We start from the raw sequence: 15,111 nt of genomic DNA, 5'->3' as shown, positions 1-15,111 counted from the left end.
TGAATACTGTCCACTGGTGAAGGACAGTGCTGTTGTTGCAGGGGTCTGGAGACTGTCCTGCAGACAGAGTGAATACTGTCCACTGGTGAAGGACAGTGCTGTTGTTGCAGGGGTCTGGGAGCCTTTCTGTTGGTTCAGAAGCCCTGAAGAAGGATTTTCTTGTTGTATGTTTACAGAAATCCTGGGAGAGGGTTTTGCTAATGTTTTCAGGGGTTCTAGGACTGTTCTACAGACAGAGGATGAATTAATAAAAGGACTGACAATGTATCTTGTGGCCTTGCTAAGCCTTGTCTCCCCAGGAACTAAGATTGCTGAGAACTTGCCTTGTGTCAAGATGAAGAAAAGACCTCCTTTTGGGTATCAAGTGCTGTGCTTAAACTTGATGTAACTCTGGGGTAGATTCAATTGTGATCCAGGGGTGGGGAACTTTTGACTTTTTTGTGTTCTATGGTTGAACAAATGAATGTCCTTTACTTATGTTTGGAAACTAATCTCCATTTGAGAAGAGGGGTTTTGTGATGGACTAAATGAAGGTATAGCCTAGGGGTGGAGTAGTATTTAGAAGAGGGACTTTGTAACTGATTGAATGATTGGAAGGTCCTGGGGTGGGGTAGTACTTGGAGATTATTTAATCACACTTCTTAAATGCTGTATTTTGAATGATGTCATGTTTTGACCTTCTCTGTTCTTGGTTTGTCACTGAATAAAATGGAGAGCACCTATGCTGGTATTCTGAACCTTGGGAAGTTGTCTTTCCTTGGCATTACATTACATTACAAATTCCAAGCTTCCCAATTCCATCCTACTCTTAGTACCTACATTATATATATATATATATATATACACATATATATGTATATGTATATATGTGTGCGTGTGTATATATGTATATGTGTGTGTGTATACACACACACACACACTTTTTTTTTTTTGCCTTTTGGAGGGCAATTGGGGTTAAGTAACTTGCCCAAGGTTACACGGCTAGTTTATTTTTATGTGGGTGTTAAGTGTCTTAGGCCGGAACTGAATTCGGGTCCTCCTGACTCCGGGCCGGTGCTTTACTCACTGCGCCACCTAGCTGTCCTAGTACCTATATTAAAAAAAAACTGTTTAATGTGTTACCTTGTTCAAAGAATTCACTTCATAGTAACCAATGTACAGGTGATAAGCTTCTCTGTAATTAAGTAGTCTGGGGCTTGAACAACAGATACAGTCTTTTGTCAGCACCAGACTCAACAGAAACAGAGTAACTGATTAGAAGACACCGAGAACACATCTAGTCCAATCCATATCTGAGAAAGCATCCCTGACAAATCATCATCTAGACTTGACTTTATGTTTTTTGTTTGTTTTATCAAAAGTGAGTTCAGAAAGGAACTGAAACAATTTTGGATGAAATGATACCAAGGAGAGGGCCTAGGTTTATAAAATAGATAAAAACCTTAGGATTAAGCACTAGAGAGAAGTTAGAAAGGAAATGGAACAGAACTGAGAACTATGCTAAAGCATACAGAAGACTTATGATAAACTAAAAAGATTCTCTCCCCTGGAGGGAGAGCCCCAGGTAGAGCAGGTGACTGCCAGAGAGTTAAGATCAGAGTATTTAGATTTTTCCAGTTACCAGTATACCTACCTAGATGATCTCTAAAGGTCCTTCCAACTCTACAATTCTAACATTGTAACTGGATGAACAAATTATAGAACAAACTAAGATTGAAACAAAAAAAACCCTAACTAATCACACAACCACCTTCAAATGAACAGAATATTTTATTATAAACTTTAAGAATAGACACAATGTGTGCAGATGTGTTAAAAGATTGAAAATCAAAAAAACAGGGGCAGCTAATTGGCACAATGAATAGAGCACTAGCCCTGGAGTCAGGATGACCTGAGTTCAAATCTGGCCTCAGACACTTAACATTTACTAGCTGTGTGACCTCGGGCAAGTCACTTACAAACAAAAAAAAAACAGTTAGGATATGTCCTGATTTACAGAGTGTACTACGAAGCTATGTTATCTACTTATTTAAGGAATAGGAAAAGAAATAATCTACGTGAATCCTTCAATTAAATGTAATTCAAGGAAAAAGAATTTATAGTAGCTTGTTCTTAGGGACAAAAAATTGGAAGGATAGGGGGCAAGTCCAGTTTTCATGTCTGTAAGACTAGCAGAAAAACTTTTTGAATTTCTGTCAGGCAAGCCTCAAGTATTTCCTTAAAAGGAACAGGGAAGTTATTATTTAGTAAACTGCAGTTCCTGTTTATATAGTACTTTCATTTATAAAGTACTGACCTCATAACAATTCTGTGAAGTATTATAAGTATCATCTCAAACAATAAAATGTATTGCCCAAAGTCACACAGCTAGTAAGCAGGAAAGCTGGGACTATAACTCAGGTCTCCTGGTCTAGTTCAGTTCCTTCTACTACTTCAATATCTGCACTCCCTGAGATATTGAATAAAACAAAAAACTGGTCCCTATCCCCAACCAAACGTACCATAAATATGAAGATCATTATTGCTTTAGCTGGAGCAGAATGGAGCAACATGAAAGATCAATGGCTACCAAATCAGAGGACCTCAGTTCAAATTCTGCTTCTGCTGGCATACTACCCATATCATCTTGGAGAAGTAACCTAACTTTTTGAGACCTCATTTCCTCATCTGTCAAGTAAAGGTTGTACTAGATGGCCTCCATAGGTGCTTTCAGTTTTAGACTCCGTGATGCCAAAGGAGTAGAGAAAAAAAGGAGTACAAATTAGCAACAGTTCTCTACCAAAAAACTTAAGAGCATGTCAAGTTCTAAGAATTCCTCAATTAAGATTCAATTATTTGTGCTTTCAAGAAAGTCCTTTATGCACAGTTACAATCATACCTTTTCTTTCCCAATGTCTATCAGCTCAGTTGTGCCCCCTAGTCGTCTTATGTTTGCAGCTGCAACTTCCATCATTCGATTGATTTCTTCTCTTTTCTCTGGCCATGCAGAAACGCTCTGGATTGCCACCCATTCTGCAAGCCTCTGTTTGTGGATAACAAACACACATGGATTTTAGAACACTATTTCACAAGAGAAGAACAGTCAAAACCCTACAACATTTAATATCAAAGCTAACAATAAAAAGTCTAGTTAAAACTGTTCCTTTTGGACTAATTAAGTAGAAGATCAATAGCTGCTGTTTTATCTTCTGTGCTTTAAAAATGACTAGTCTAACAGAGTTTCAATGTTAGAAAATACATTTTAATACAAAATCACTATTTCACTAATAGTGAGAATGTTACACTAACATGGAATAAATAGGTCCACAAAAATACTTAGTAATGTCTAGAAATATTGCATATATAAGCAAAAGACACTGAAAACATCTGAACATTTTTCAGTTTTCTGAGTCCACACAAATCATTCCATCCTTTTTCTTTTATCAATGCCATCTTCTAAAATCCAGTTCTCTAAAGTATAATCTTGTGAAACAAGATGGTTTCATCTTAAATATTATCCCATTAGAAGCTCCAGTTCTAAAATTCTATAATGTGATCTAAACTCAAGAACAAATTTCATTTGAAATCAACTTCCCTCTTTCCCCAAATGGTGACTGAAAATCTTGGAGCCAAGGCTTTAGTAGATCCATAATGGACAAGTAAATGGCTTCCAAAATCAGTCACATGAGGTATCCTAAACTGAAAAGATTAACAAGGACATCAGCACTAGTTTCAGTTTCTGTAGAAATGAATGTTGAAGATTTTCTGTCAAGTTACAAGATGTCATTACAAAAACCAGCAATACAAATTACAGACAAATCTAAAAGTAGATTTTTCTAAAAGAATCATACAAATTAGATTACTAAAATGATGCATACACTTAATGGGAAGGATTAAAAAAGTATTAATGCAGATTGAAGAATATTTTCTTACCTTTATGTATTGATCCTGGTGTTTATCAATATGACTAAACAGTTCAGTGAGCAGAGGCATTTTCTGACTCAATGAATGACTCTGGAAACTCTGAGAAGAAAAGATTGTATCCAATCCTTGAAATCTGTAACAGTAACAAAGACTAAGTAGTCTGAAGGCACTGATATCCTATCATAAGACTTCTGACTCTACCCTCTAAGTAAAGGATTACAAAAGCAAAATCACAAGAATATGAATTGCAACATCAGAAAGAAGTTTTCCTTCCAGCAACACTCACTACAGAAGTTTTAGGAAGCTGAAAATAAGATTAGCTGATGATAACTGATTTTTCTCTCTTGAAGATAAAATGTGCCACAATATGCACAATAATATTATATAAAAGGTAGGTGTGGAATTTAAAGACAACAAGGATGAGGATGAAAAGATTAATAAATCAAATGAAAAAACCTCACTCTGTCAATGCAGGTGAATGCCTCCTCTGCAATTCAGTCTTTCACAGAAGCTTAGAACTAAGAAGTTAGGAGACTTACACAACACTACTGTTTGTGTCAAAGGTTTCCATAAGTTGAGACTAGCATTCTCTATTCACACTCTCACTATTTGAAAGATAATAGCTGATGAAAATTAAAGCAGCACGAAACATTATTGATTTTATCTTCATTTCTGTTTATATATGATTAATATTATTTTCTTTTAAAAGAAAAAAATGCTAGCTTATACTGAAATGGCAACTCAATCCTGAGAGGCCCAGCAAACGAACTGACTTACTAGATTCTAGCACAATATGCCACCCTGGGATTAAAAAAAGAGGAAGGGGGCAGCTAGGTGGCACAGTGAATGGCACAGCACTGGCCCTGGAGTCAGGAGGACCAGAGTTCAAATCCTACCTCATACATTTAACACAAAAACTAGCCGTGAGACCATAGGCAAGTCATTTAACCCCAAATGCCCTACTTTTTCCCCTCCAAAAAAAAAAAAAAGAGGAAAAAGAACAAAACAATAACGATAATCAACTCTTTGAACTTTGGATCAAATATACATGACTCTTATTCTAGAGGCAGAAATGCAGAATATTTCACTCAAGTCAAGATTTAACTAGGGATGAGAAAACATTTTCAACATATGGAGCAACTATTTAGACCTAGGATCCCTGGGAGAACAACTTTTTGACTGAAGTCTTCTCATGCAAGAGACTGGAATCAAATTGTCCTGACATTAGAAATGTGAAAGTGAAAAAAAGCCTTTTACCCTAAATAAACATTGCTAAATTTAAAAAAAAAAAATGCTTCTGTCATTAGGACTTCTGAAACTATAATTTCCTCTTCTCCACTATGTAGTTCCAACCTGCTTCAATTTGGAAATTAAGATTCCTCTGTTGAAACCCCAAGTCCTAGCTAGCTGAGGAGTAGCTCTGACATCCTGAGCAAATGAGTTCTGAAGTGACATTAAGTACTGCAGAATTGCAGCTGCTATGTGTGAACATCCACTAAATCAGTCATGTTCTGAAGTAGGATGCCAGATTAATGCTTGTGCATTGATATATTGTAGTTAAATGGCACTCTTCATACTTCAGGATTACAAAGTGATTTATAAAGAGAGAGAGATGACTTTCTCTGCCTCTGAAATGGATAGTGGCAGTTGTTTAAACAGACTGGGAGCAATTCCCAAAGGTATCTAGAAGTTGCAGTTGGGATTTAAGGGGTTAGGAAACAAAATTACTCAGCTTCCAATATTTTCCCTTCCCTTCTTCAAACTCTCTTCATAGAGCATGGAATGTGTAAGTAACCCCAGTTAATACAAACCTGGTTTGATAGGCTCATAGTACCTTTGGACTTTAAAATTATGTAGCCTTTATCTAAATCAGCAAGATCTTTATATCATAAAAATTAACTTCATTACTCAAAATATTAAGTCACAAACATGGCAGTTTCCAAATGTAAACTTGGCAATTTAAAATCTGGAACCCTTTTGGAGAGGCCCTTGTTTACATCATTAGCACTAGTATAGAACAGAAGTATCAAACTTGGCAAACAAAAGGAGTGCAACCAGAACTAGACTAAAATGCAACTGGGAAATATTTAGCACAATAAATAAACAATATGGATAATGCTAATTTGTGGTTTTCTAAGTGAAGATGTGGGTTTTAGGGATCTTGTTTTATTTGAGTTTGATATCACTGCTCTAGACAATCTGAAAAATCCCTTTCTACTGAGATTCTATGATCTTTACATAGTTCTCTCATTTAATCCTTATAAAACAGGCAGGAAAGACAGCTTTAGTCAGAAAATGACAATTAAATAGGTAATGTGACTAGGCCCAAGATCATGCATTAATCAAGTGTTAGAAACTAAATTAGAACCTAAGATGCAATGATAACACATGTTACTTATGTAAGTACTTTCTATTTGATAAAAATTGCAGAGAAAATTAGAAAGCAGTCTGACAGAAATTAGATTTAGACCAACATCTTACAACATTCCATAATGCATTCTACACAAGCATTCCATAATGAATCAAAAAATGATCTGTGACTTCAATCTTAAAAATCATGCTACTAAAAATTAGAAAAGCAGATTATATACCTCTCCAAGCTATGGGTAGACAATGAACTCTTAACCAATCAAGGGACAGAGGCAGATTACAAAAGATAAAAAAAGTTAAATTTGATTGCATGAAATTGAAAAACTTCTGCACAAACAAAATTAATGCACCTGGGATTAAAAAGAAGTGGTAGAATGAGGAAAAATCTTTGTACTAAATTCCTTAAAGATTTGGTATTCAAGACATATAACTAGAATGTGTGTGTGTGTGTGTGTGTGTATCTAAAAGCAATCATCTAATAAATAAATGGTCAAAAGGTATGAACGATTAACAAGCACAGGAAATAATGTTCCAAATTACTGATGAGAAAAATGCAAATCAAAACAACTCTCACATCCTACAAATTAGCAAAGATGACAAAAGATGGGAATTACCAGTGTTGGAGGGGTTATGGGAAGATAGGTACACTGGTGCATTGTTTGTGGAGCTGTGGTGAATCAGTACACCCATTACAGAAAGCAATCTGGAATTAAGTAAATAAAACGACTAAAATATCCACATCTGTTGACCCAGAGATTCAATTACTAGGTTTTTACCCCAAAGAGGCCAAATATAAGAAAGTTCCAAATACTTTATAGCAGTACTTTTTTTTTAATACCAAAGAACTGGAAACAAAGTAGAGACCCACTGACTGGGGAATGGCTAAACAAACTATGGTATATGAACATAATGGAATATTATTATGCTGTAAGAAATGATGAATGTGACAAATACTGAGCATGGACAGATCTACCTGAACTGATGCAAAATGAAGTAAGCCAAGTCGAGAAAGAAAAAGTACACACAATGATTATAAAAACATAAACTGGAGTTGGGGGAGCGGAGCCAAGATGGCGGTGTAGAAGCAAACATGGGTGTGAGCTCCCGCTCTAATCACTTCCAATACATGTAAAAAATGACTCTAAACAAAACCCACAAAGAGACAAGGAGAAAAAAATCTCCCACTGAAGGAAGCCTAGCAGGCCAACAGGAAAGGTCTGTCACACTGAGATTAGAGTCGAGCACAGTTCCCCTGTGCGCTGTGGTTCCAGCCCCAGGGAGGCCCCGACCAGCACCCAGACCTGCTAGAGCAGACTTCAAGAGAGTGAATCAGCAGTAGCTGCGGCCTTCTACAGACTTCTCCAGACTTCTCAACCCATAAACACCAAAGACAAAGTAAAAGGTCAGTGTGGGTCCCTGTTGGAACAGGGGGGATGGAAGAGAGAGGTCTGGACCCTGTCCCCGGGGTGAGAAGCAGTGGAGGCGCAGGCACCGCGTGGCTGCCTCAGGAGCTCCTGGCCTGCAGATGTAGGGGGACTAAGTGACCATTCAGAAGGTAATTACTCTTGCTTGAACCTGCTTGGATCTTGACTGCGGTCTTGGATGGTGGTCCTGGGGTGTGTGACCCAGTGAGACATAGCTTGTGGGGGCTGTAGAGAGGGAACCCTCCAAATAGCTCCAGCAGCTACAAAAACCCCAGCAATTTGGGACAAGGCTCTCTCTCTCCATGCTAGAAGCAGAGTTCTACTGTGGCAAAGAGCTCAAAAGTCAAGTTCAAGGACCTGAGTTCAAATCCGGCCTCAGGCACTTAACACAAAATCTAGCCATGTGACCTTGGGCAAGTCACTTAACTCCAATTGCCCCTCCAAAAAAAAAATTGGGGCGGCCAGGTGGCTCAGTGAGTGGGAGCGCCGGCCCCAGTATTGGGATGACCAGGGGATCAAGTCTTGGCACCACACGCAGAGATGGCTGGCCGTGTACCCTTGAGCAAGTTGCCTTGGTCCTGGTTGCTTTAAAAAAAAAAAACACAACATGAAAAAAAATTAAAAATTTTTACTACTAAAATTTACTATTTTACTTTTTTACTATTTACTATTTTACTTGCTGGGAAGATGAGCAAGCAGAAGAAGCACAAACAGACCATAGAATCCTTTTTTGGGGACAAAAAGGATTGAGGCATGGAGCAGGAGGAATACAGTGAAGTCAGAACTCCTGCATCAAAAGCCTCCAAGAAAAATATGAACTCCTTACAGCCCATGGAGGAGCTCAAGAAGGATTTTGAAAATCAAGTAATAGATGCAGAAAAGGCTTTTGACAAAATACAACATCCATTCCTATTAAAAACATTAGAAAGAATAGGAATAAATGGAGCCTTCCTTAAAATAACAGCTATCACCTATTTAAAGCCATCAGCAAGTATTATATGTAATGGGGAGAAGCTAGAAGCATTTCCCATAAGATCAGGGGTGAAACAAGGGTGTCCACTATCACCCCTCTTATTCAATCTAGTACTAGAAATGTTAGCAGTAGCAATTACAGAAGAAAAAGAAATCAAAGGAATCAAGTTAGGCAAAGAAGAGACCAAGCTATCACTCTTTGCAGATGATATGATGATATATACTTAGAGAATCAAGTAAAAAACTGCTTGAGACAATAAATAAATTTGGCAAAGTTGCAGGATATAAAATAAACCCACATAAATCCTCAGCATTCCTATATATTTCCAATGGAATTCAACAGCAAGAAATAGAAAGAGAAATCCCATTTAAAGTTAATGTAGACATTATAAAATATTTGGGAATCTACCTGCCAAAACAAACCCAGGACCTGTATGATCATAACTACAAAACACTTTTCACACAAATAAAGTCAGATCTAACTAATTGGAAAAATATCAATTGCTCATGGCTGGGTCGAGCTAATATAATAAAAATGACAATTTTACCTAAATTAAATTATATATTTAGTGCCATACCAATTAATTTACCAAAAAACTACTTTATAGAGCTAGAAAAAATAGTAACAAAATTCATCTGGAAGAATAAACAGTCCAGAATATCAAGGGAATTAATGAAAAGAAATGCTAGGGAAGGTGGACTAGCTTTACCAGATTTCAATCTGTACTATAAAGCAGCAGTCATCAAAACTACTTGGTACTGGCTGAGAAATAGAGAGAGAGAAATAATCAATGGAATAGATTAGGCACACGAGATTCAAAAGTCAACAACTATAGTAATGTATTGTTTGATAAACCTCCAGACCCTGGTTTTTGGGATAAGAACTCACTATTTGACAAAAACTGCTAAGAAAACTGGAATATAGTATGGCAGAAACTGGGCATAGACCATTATCTAACACCATATACCAAAATCAAGTCTAAATGATCTAGGTATAAAGGTTGATACTGTAAGCAGTCTCCTAAAACAAGGAATAATTTACCTATCAGACTTGTGGAGAGGGAAAGACTTTATGACTAAACAAGAATTAGAGAACATCATAAAATGTAAAATGGATAATTTTGACTACATGAAATTGAAAAGCTTCTGTACAAACAAAGCCAATGTAACCAAGATTAAGAGGGAGGTGGGAAATTGGGAAAGAATTTTTACCACTTAAGTCTCTGACAAAGGACTCATTTCTAAAATATACAGAGAATTAAGTCAAATTTATAAGAATACAAGTCATTCCCCAATTGATAAATGGTCAAAGGATATGAACAGGCAGTTTTCAGAGAAAGAAATTAAAGCTATCTATAAGCACATGAAGAAATGCTCTAATTCACTATTGATTAGAGAAATGCAAATCAAAACAACTCTGAGGTACCACATCTCACCAGTCAGATTGGCTAAGATGAGAAAACAGGAAAATGACAAATGCTGGAGAGGATATGGGCAAACTGGAACACTAATGCATTGTTGGTGGAGTTGTGAACTGATCCAGCCTTTCTGGAGAGCAATCTGGAACTATGCCCAAAGGGCTATAAATACTTTCATACCCTTTGATCCAGCAATACCACTCCTAGGGTTATATCCCAAAGAGATCATAGAAATGGGAGAAAGACCCATATGTACAAAAATGTTTATAGCAGCTCTTTTTGTGGTGGCAAAGAATTGGAAATTAAGAGGGTGCCCATCAATTGGGGAATGGCTGAACAAGTTGTGGTATGTGCATGTTATGGAATACTATTGTGCTATAAGAAATGAGGAGCAGGCAGTCTTCATATTTACCTGGAGAGGCTTAAAAGAACTGATGCTGAGTGAGAAGAGTAGAACCAGGAGAAATTTGTACACAATTACAGACACACCATATGTGTGATGACCAACTTTGATAGACTGGACTCTTCTCAGCAATGCAGTGATATAAGTCAATCCCAAAAGACGCATGATGGAGAGAAAAATGTGCACCCTAAGAAAGAACTAAGTTTATATCCAAGTGGAAGCAAAATACCTAATCTTTTTCGTTCTCTTATTTGGTTTTATGTCCTCTTTACCATTTTTCATTCCAGCCGGTACGATCCGTCCTTATAACCTGACCAATGCATAATGTGAAAGTATTTACAGATCCTATACTTAACTATAAGCTGCCATGGGGGGGAGGGGAGGGAGGGGGAAAAAATGTGAAATTCAAGGAATTGTGGAATTGAATCCTATAAACTAAAAGGAAACAAACAAATTAATAAATAAAAAAATTTTAAAAAAAAAGAAAATCAAGTAATAGAAGTGGAGGAAAAATTGGGAAGCAAAATGAGAATGATGCAAGAAAATCATGAAAAGCAAGTCAACAGCCTGCTAAAGGAGACCCAAAAATACACTGAAGAAAATAGCATCTTAAAAAATAACTAACTCAAATGGCAAAAGAGGCCCAAAAAGCCAGTGAGGAGAATGCCTTAAAAAGCCAAATTTGCCAGATGGAAAAAGAATTTCTAAAGCTCACTGAAGAGAATAACTCCTTCAAAATTAGATTGGAGCAATTGGAGCTAATGACTTTATGAGAAATCAAGATACTATAAAACAGATCCAAACAAATGAAAAGATATAAGGCAAAGTGAAATATCTCATTGGAAAAACCACTGGCCTGGAAAATAGATCTAGGAGAGATAATTTAAAAATTATTAGACTACCTGAAAGCCATGATCAAAAAAAGAGCCTAGACACCATCTTTCAAGAAATTCTCAAGGAAAATTGCCCTGCTATTCTAGAACCAGAGGGCAAAATAGAGGCTGAAAGAATTCACTGATTGCCTCTTGAAAAAGATCCCAAAAAGAAAACTCCTAGGAATATATATATAATAGCCAAATTCCATAGTTCCCAGGTCAAGGAAAAAATACTGCAAGTAGTCAGGAAGAAACAATTTGAGTATTGTAGAAACAAAATCAGGATAACACAAGATCTAGCAGCTTCTACATTAAGGGATCGAAGGGCTTGGAATATGATATTCTGGAGGTCAAAGGAACTAGGACTGAAACCAAGAATCACCTACCCAGCAAAACTGAGTATAACGCTACAGGGGAAAATATGGCCATTCAACGAAATAGAGGATTTTCAAGTATTCTTGATGGAAAAAACCAGAGCTGAACAGAAAATTTGACTTTCAAATATAAGAGAAGCATGAGAAGGTAAACAGGAAAAAGAAATCATAAGAAACTCATTAATATTGAACTATTTACATTCCTATATGGAAAAGTGATAATTGTAACTCATAAGACTTTTCTCAGTATGAGGATAGTTGAAGGAAATATATATGTGTATATGTATATATACATGCATATATATGTATGTATAGGAGGGTGTATGTGTATATAAATATGTGAGTGGGCATATGTATGTTCATGTATACATAGACAGAAGGCACAGGATGAGTTGAATATGAAGAAATGATATTTAAAAAATAAAATTAAGAGGTGAGAGGAATTTATTGGGAGAAAGAGAAAGGGAGAGATAGATTAGGGTAAACTATCTCATATAAAAGAGGCAAGAGAAAACTGTTACAATGGAGGTGAAGAGCAGGAAGGTGAAAGGGAATGGGACCTTATTCTCACTGAATTTGGCTTAAGGAGGGAATAACATACATGTTCAATTGGGTATCTTACCCTACAGGAAAATAGGGGGGTAGGGGACAAGAGGGGAGATGATAGAAGGGCAGACTGGGGAGAGGGTAGTTAGATGCAAACATTTTTGAAAAGAGATAGGCTCAAAGGAGAAAATAGAGTAAGTGGGGGGGCAGGATAGGATGGAGGGATATATAGTTAGTCTTTCACAATATAACTACTATGGAAATGTAATCGTAATGTAAATAATGTAATTTGAAGTTCCTTTTGTATTGCTAAGCTGAGAGGTACTTAGCACTTAGTAATTAATCAAGCCTCTGTTAAAGAAACAGAAGGTATGAACCCCTGTTGCTGACGTAACAGGAAGGGTTTGGCTAAAACAGGACCGAGCTAATGCTGTGTGTATATAAAGAGAAGCCCCTGCTGGGTCAGACAGATCTTCTTGGAGCAAGCTTCATGGAGGCAGAAGCTGCTGCTGCAGGAGAAACTAAAGAGGAAAGCCCCCCCCAGGCTGGAGAGAATGATTTTCATTTTGGTAACCTGGGATTTTGATTCTGGTATAACCAGGTGGAGCTTTTGCTGAGGAGCTGCTGAGTCTGAGCTTCTGGGAGCTGTTGAAGATGTCCATCCAAGGGCCAGCTGGATCTGCCACAGACTGAGGAAGCATGACTGTGAAGGATTTAAGGTGGACTGGACACTGTGAGCTTCAGCATGGAACAGGAAGTGCACGGAGAGCTGGACAAGGACCTGGGAGCCGTCTGCCTTTGAACCCAGGTGACAGTTTGGTGAATCTAGGTAGGACCTGGGACCATGGAAGGAGAGACCACCGCAAGTCAAGCTGAAAGAAGACTACTTGGATACTGTGTACTGACTGAGAAATTGTAATTTACTAGTGACCTAAGGGTAGAGGCCCTCTGTATTTTCTGATCATTGAATACTGAATGAAGACTACATAAGAGACTGACTGAGTTAACTTAGTGTGCCCCATGAGTGGAGAACTTTGACTATTATGCTTTGTGTCCCTTAAGGAAGCAAACCTCCTTAATGATGACTGAATGATTAAGTTGATGGAATGATTGATTGACTAAATGAACGTACCTTGTTCAAAACTCTGTGACCACTGTGGTGAAAACTATGTGGCCATTTTAGTGATAAGTTGTTGTGAATGCTGCACCTTGATTTTCTGTGAATGTTTTGTTCTGATTTGTTATTGAATAGAGTGTTCACTATATTATGTAATCAGAACCTTGAGAGCTGTTCACAGCAGCCATTCTCTGGAAAGCTGCTTGTGCTTGGCTTTACAGGAAATGATTTGGGTAACTACACACGTACAACCTATACTGAATTCCTTATCTTCCCAGTGGGGGAGGGTAAGGAGGGAAGAAAGGAAAAAAATCTGGAACTCAAAAGTTTTAAAAACAAATGTTTAAAAAAATTTGTCTTTTTACATGCAACTAGGAAATAAGATATACAGGGGTACAGAAATCCACCCTGACCTACTAGAAAGTTAGGAGGATAATGGGGGAGGATATAAGAGACAACAGATTGGGAGAAGGGTATTCAGTAGGCTTGCTATTTTGGGGTGGGAGGTAGGGGAAAGATGGGGAGAAAAAACTAACTCAAAATCTTATAGAAATGTTGAAAACTAAAAATAAATAATTAAATTGTTTTAAAAAAAAACCTGTAAACTGAAAGAATAACAAAAATCTAAGTGAATGTTACAAAAAACAAGCATGGCCTGAAAGAATATATGAAAAGATAATCCCACCCCACCCCTTTATAGAGGTGGAAGGTCTATAGGCATGGTATGTTGCATATATTTTTGGATTTCTTTTGATGTATTGATCAGTTATGCTGGGTTTTCTTTCTCTTTTCTTCTTTTTTTTTCCCACTAAAATTCTGTTATAGGGAAGGGCTCTCTACAAGGGAGAAGGGGATGAATACTGGGGAAACTATGATGATATAAAAAAATTAATAAAACGTATTTTAAAAAATAGAAATCCACATGTAAACAACTCTGAGATTTCATCTTACACCCTGCAAACTGGCAAAGATGACAAGAGATGGGAGTAAGTCAATACTGGAGAGGTTGTAGGAAAAAAGGAATTTTTTATGTTCCATCGCTCTGTCAGGAGGTGAGTGGCACGTATCTTCTTCACTCTTTCGGACCTGTGGCTTTACCTGTGCATTGATCAGAGTTCTGAAGTCTTTCAAAGTTGTTTGTCTCTAGGCACAATAATATTCCTTTACATTTGTATACTAATTTGTTTAGCCACTCCAACAGGACAAAACCCACTTAAGTTCTAATTTGTGGCTATAACAATAAAAGTTGTATATATAGATTCTTTTGATTTCTTTGGAGGTATAAACCAAGTAGTGGTATCACTGGGTCAAAGAGTAGGCGGTAGAGTAACTTTCTGGGCACTGTTTCATACTGCTTTCCAGAATGGCTCATGGATTCACCAAAAAGTCACTAGCATACCTATTTTCTTATAGCCCTTCTTTAAAAAAATATTATTATATGGGATAGCTCTCTGGGAGGAGGGAGAGATAATGAAAAAAAAAATTGGTGGTGTAAAAAGAAAAAAAAATCAGTAAAAATTACTTTCAAATAAAATAAAGTAAAATCTAAATTACCTGACTCATGAGAGAAGCATTCCATTAACTATATACAAAATTGAACTACACTTTGAAGATAGGTATTTTCAGCTGTTTTATTTAGGTTACATTAAAAACAAACCCCCACCATGTCTTGTTTTATAGTATTATTTTATTAATAGTTAAGCTGGGTT

General features: G+C 37.0%; 1 protein-coding gene across 1 annotated transcript in view; it reads right to left on the bottom strand.

Annotated features, from left to right (window-relative positions):
* Positions 1-15,111, bottom strand: part of CNDP2 (carnosine dipeptidase 2) — a 48,490-nt gene that overhangs the window by 24,839 nt on the left and 8,540 nt on the right. Inside the window, exons 2-3 of the mRNA XM_069094957.1 lie at positions 3,913-4,036; positions 2,879-3,022 (exon numbers count right to left, since the gene is read on the bottom strand). Coding sequence (XP_068951058.1) covers positions 2,879-3,022; positions 3,913-3,972 — 204 coding nt within the window. The 5' untranslated portion in view covers positions 3,973-4,036. The remainder of the gene's footprint in view (positions 1-2,878; positions 3,023-3,912; positions 4,037-15,111) is intronic.

The sequence above is a fragment of the Petaurus breviceps genome, unplaced genomic scaffold (assembly GCF_028583685.1).
Source record: "Petaurus breviceps papuanus isolate PSGF00001 unplaced genomic scaffold, PetGlider_PUasm1.0 224, whole genome shotgun sequence".
In the NCBI taxonomy this organism is placed as follows: domain Eukaryota; kingdom Metazoa; phylum Chordata; class Mammalia; order Diprotodontia; family Petauridae; genus Petaurus; species Petaurus breviceps.
The sequence above is the reverse complement of the archived record's forward strand: the minus strand, read 5'-3'. Positions and strand labels throughout refer to the sequence as shown.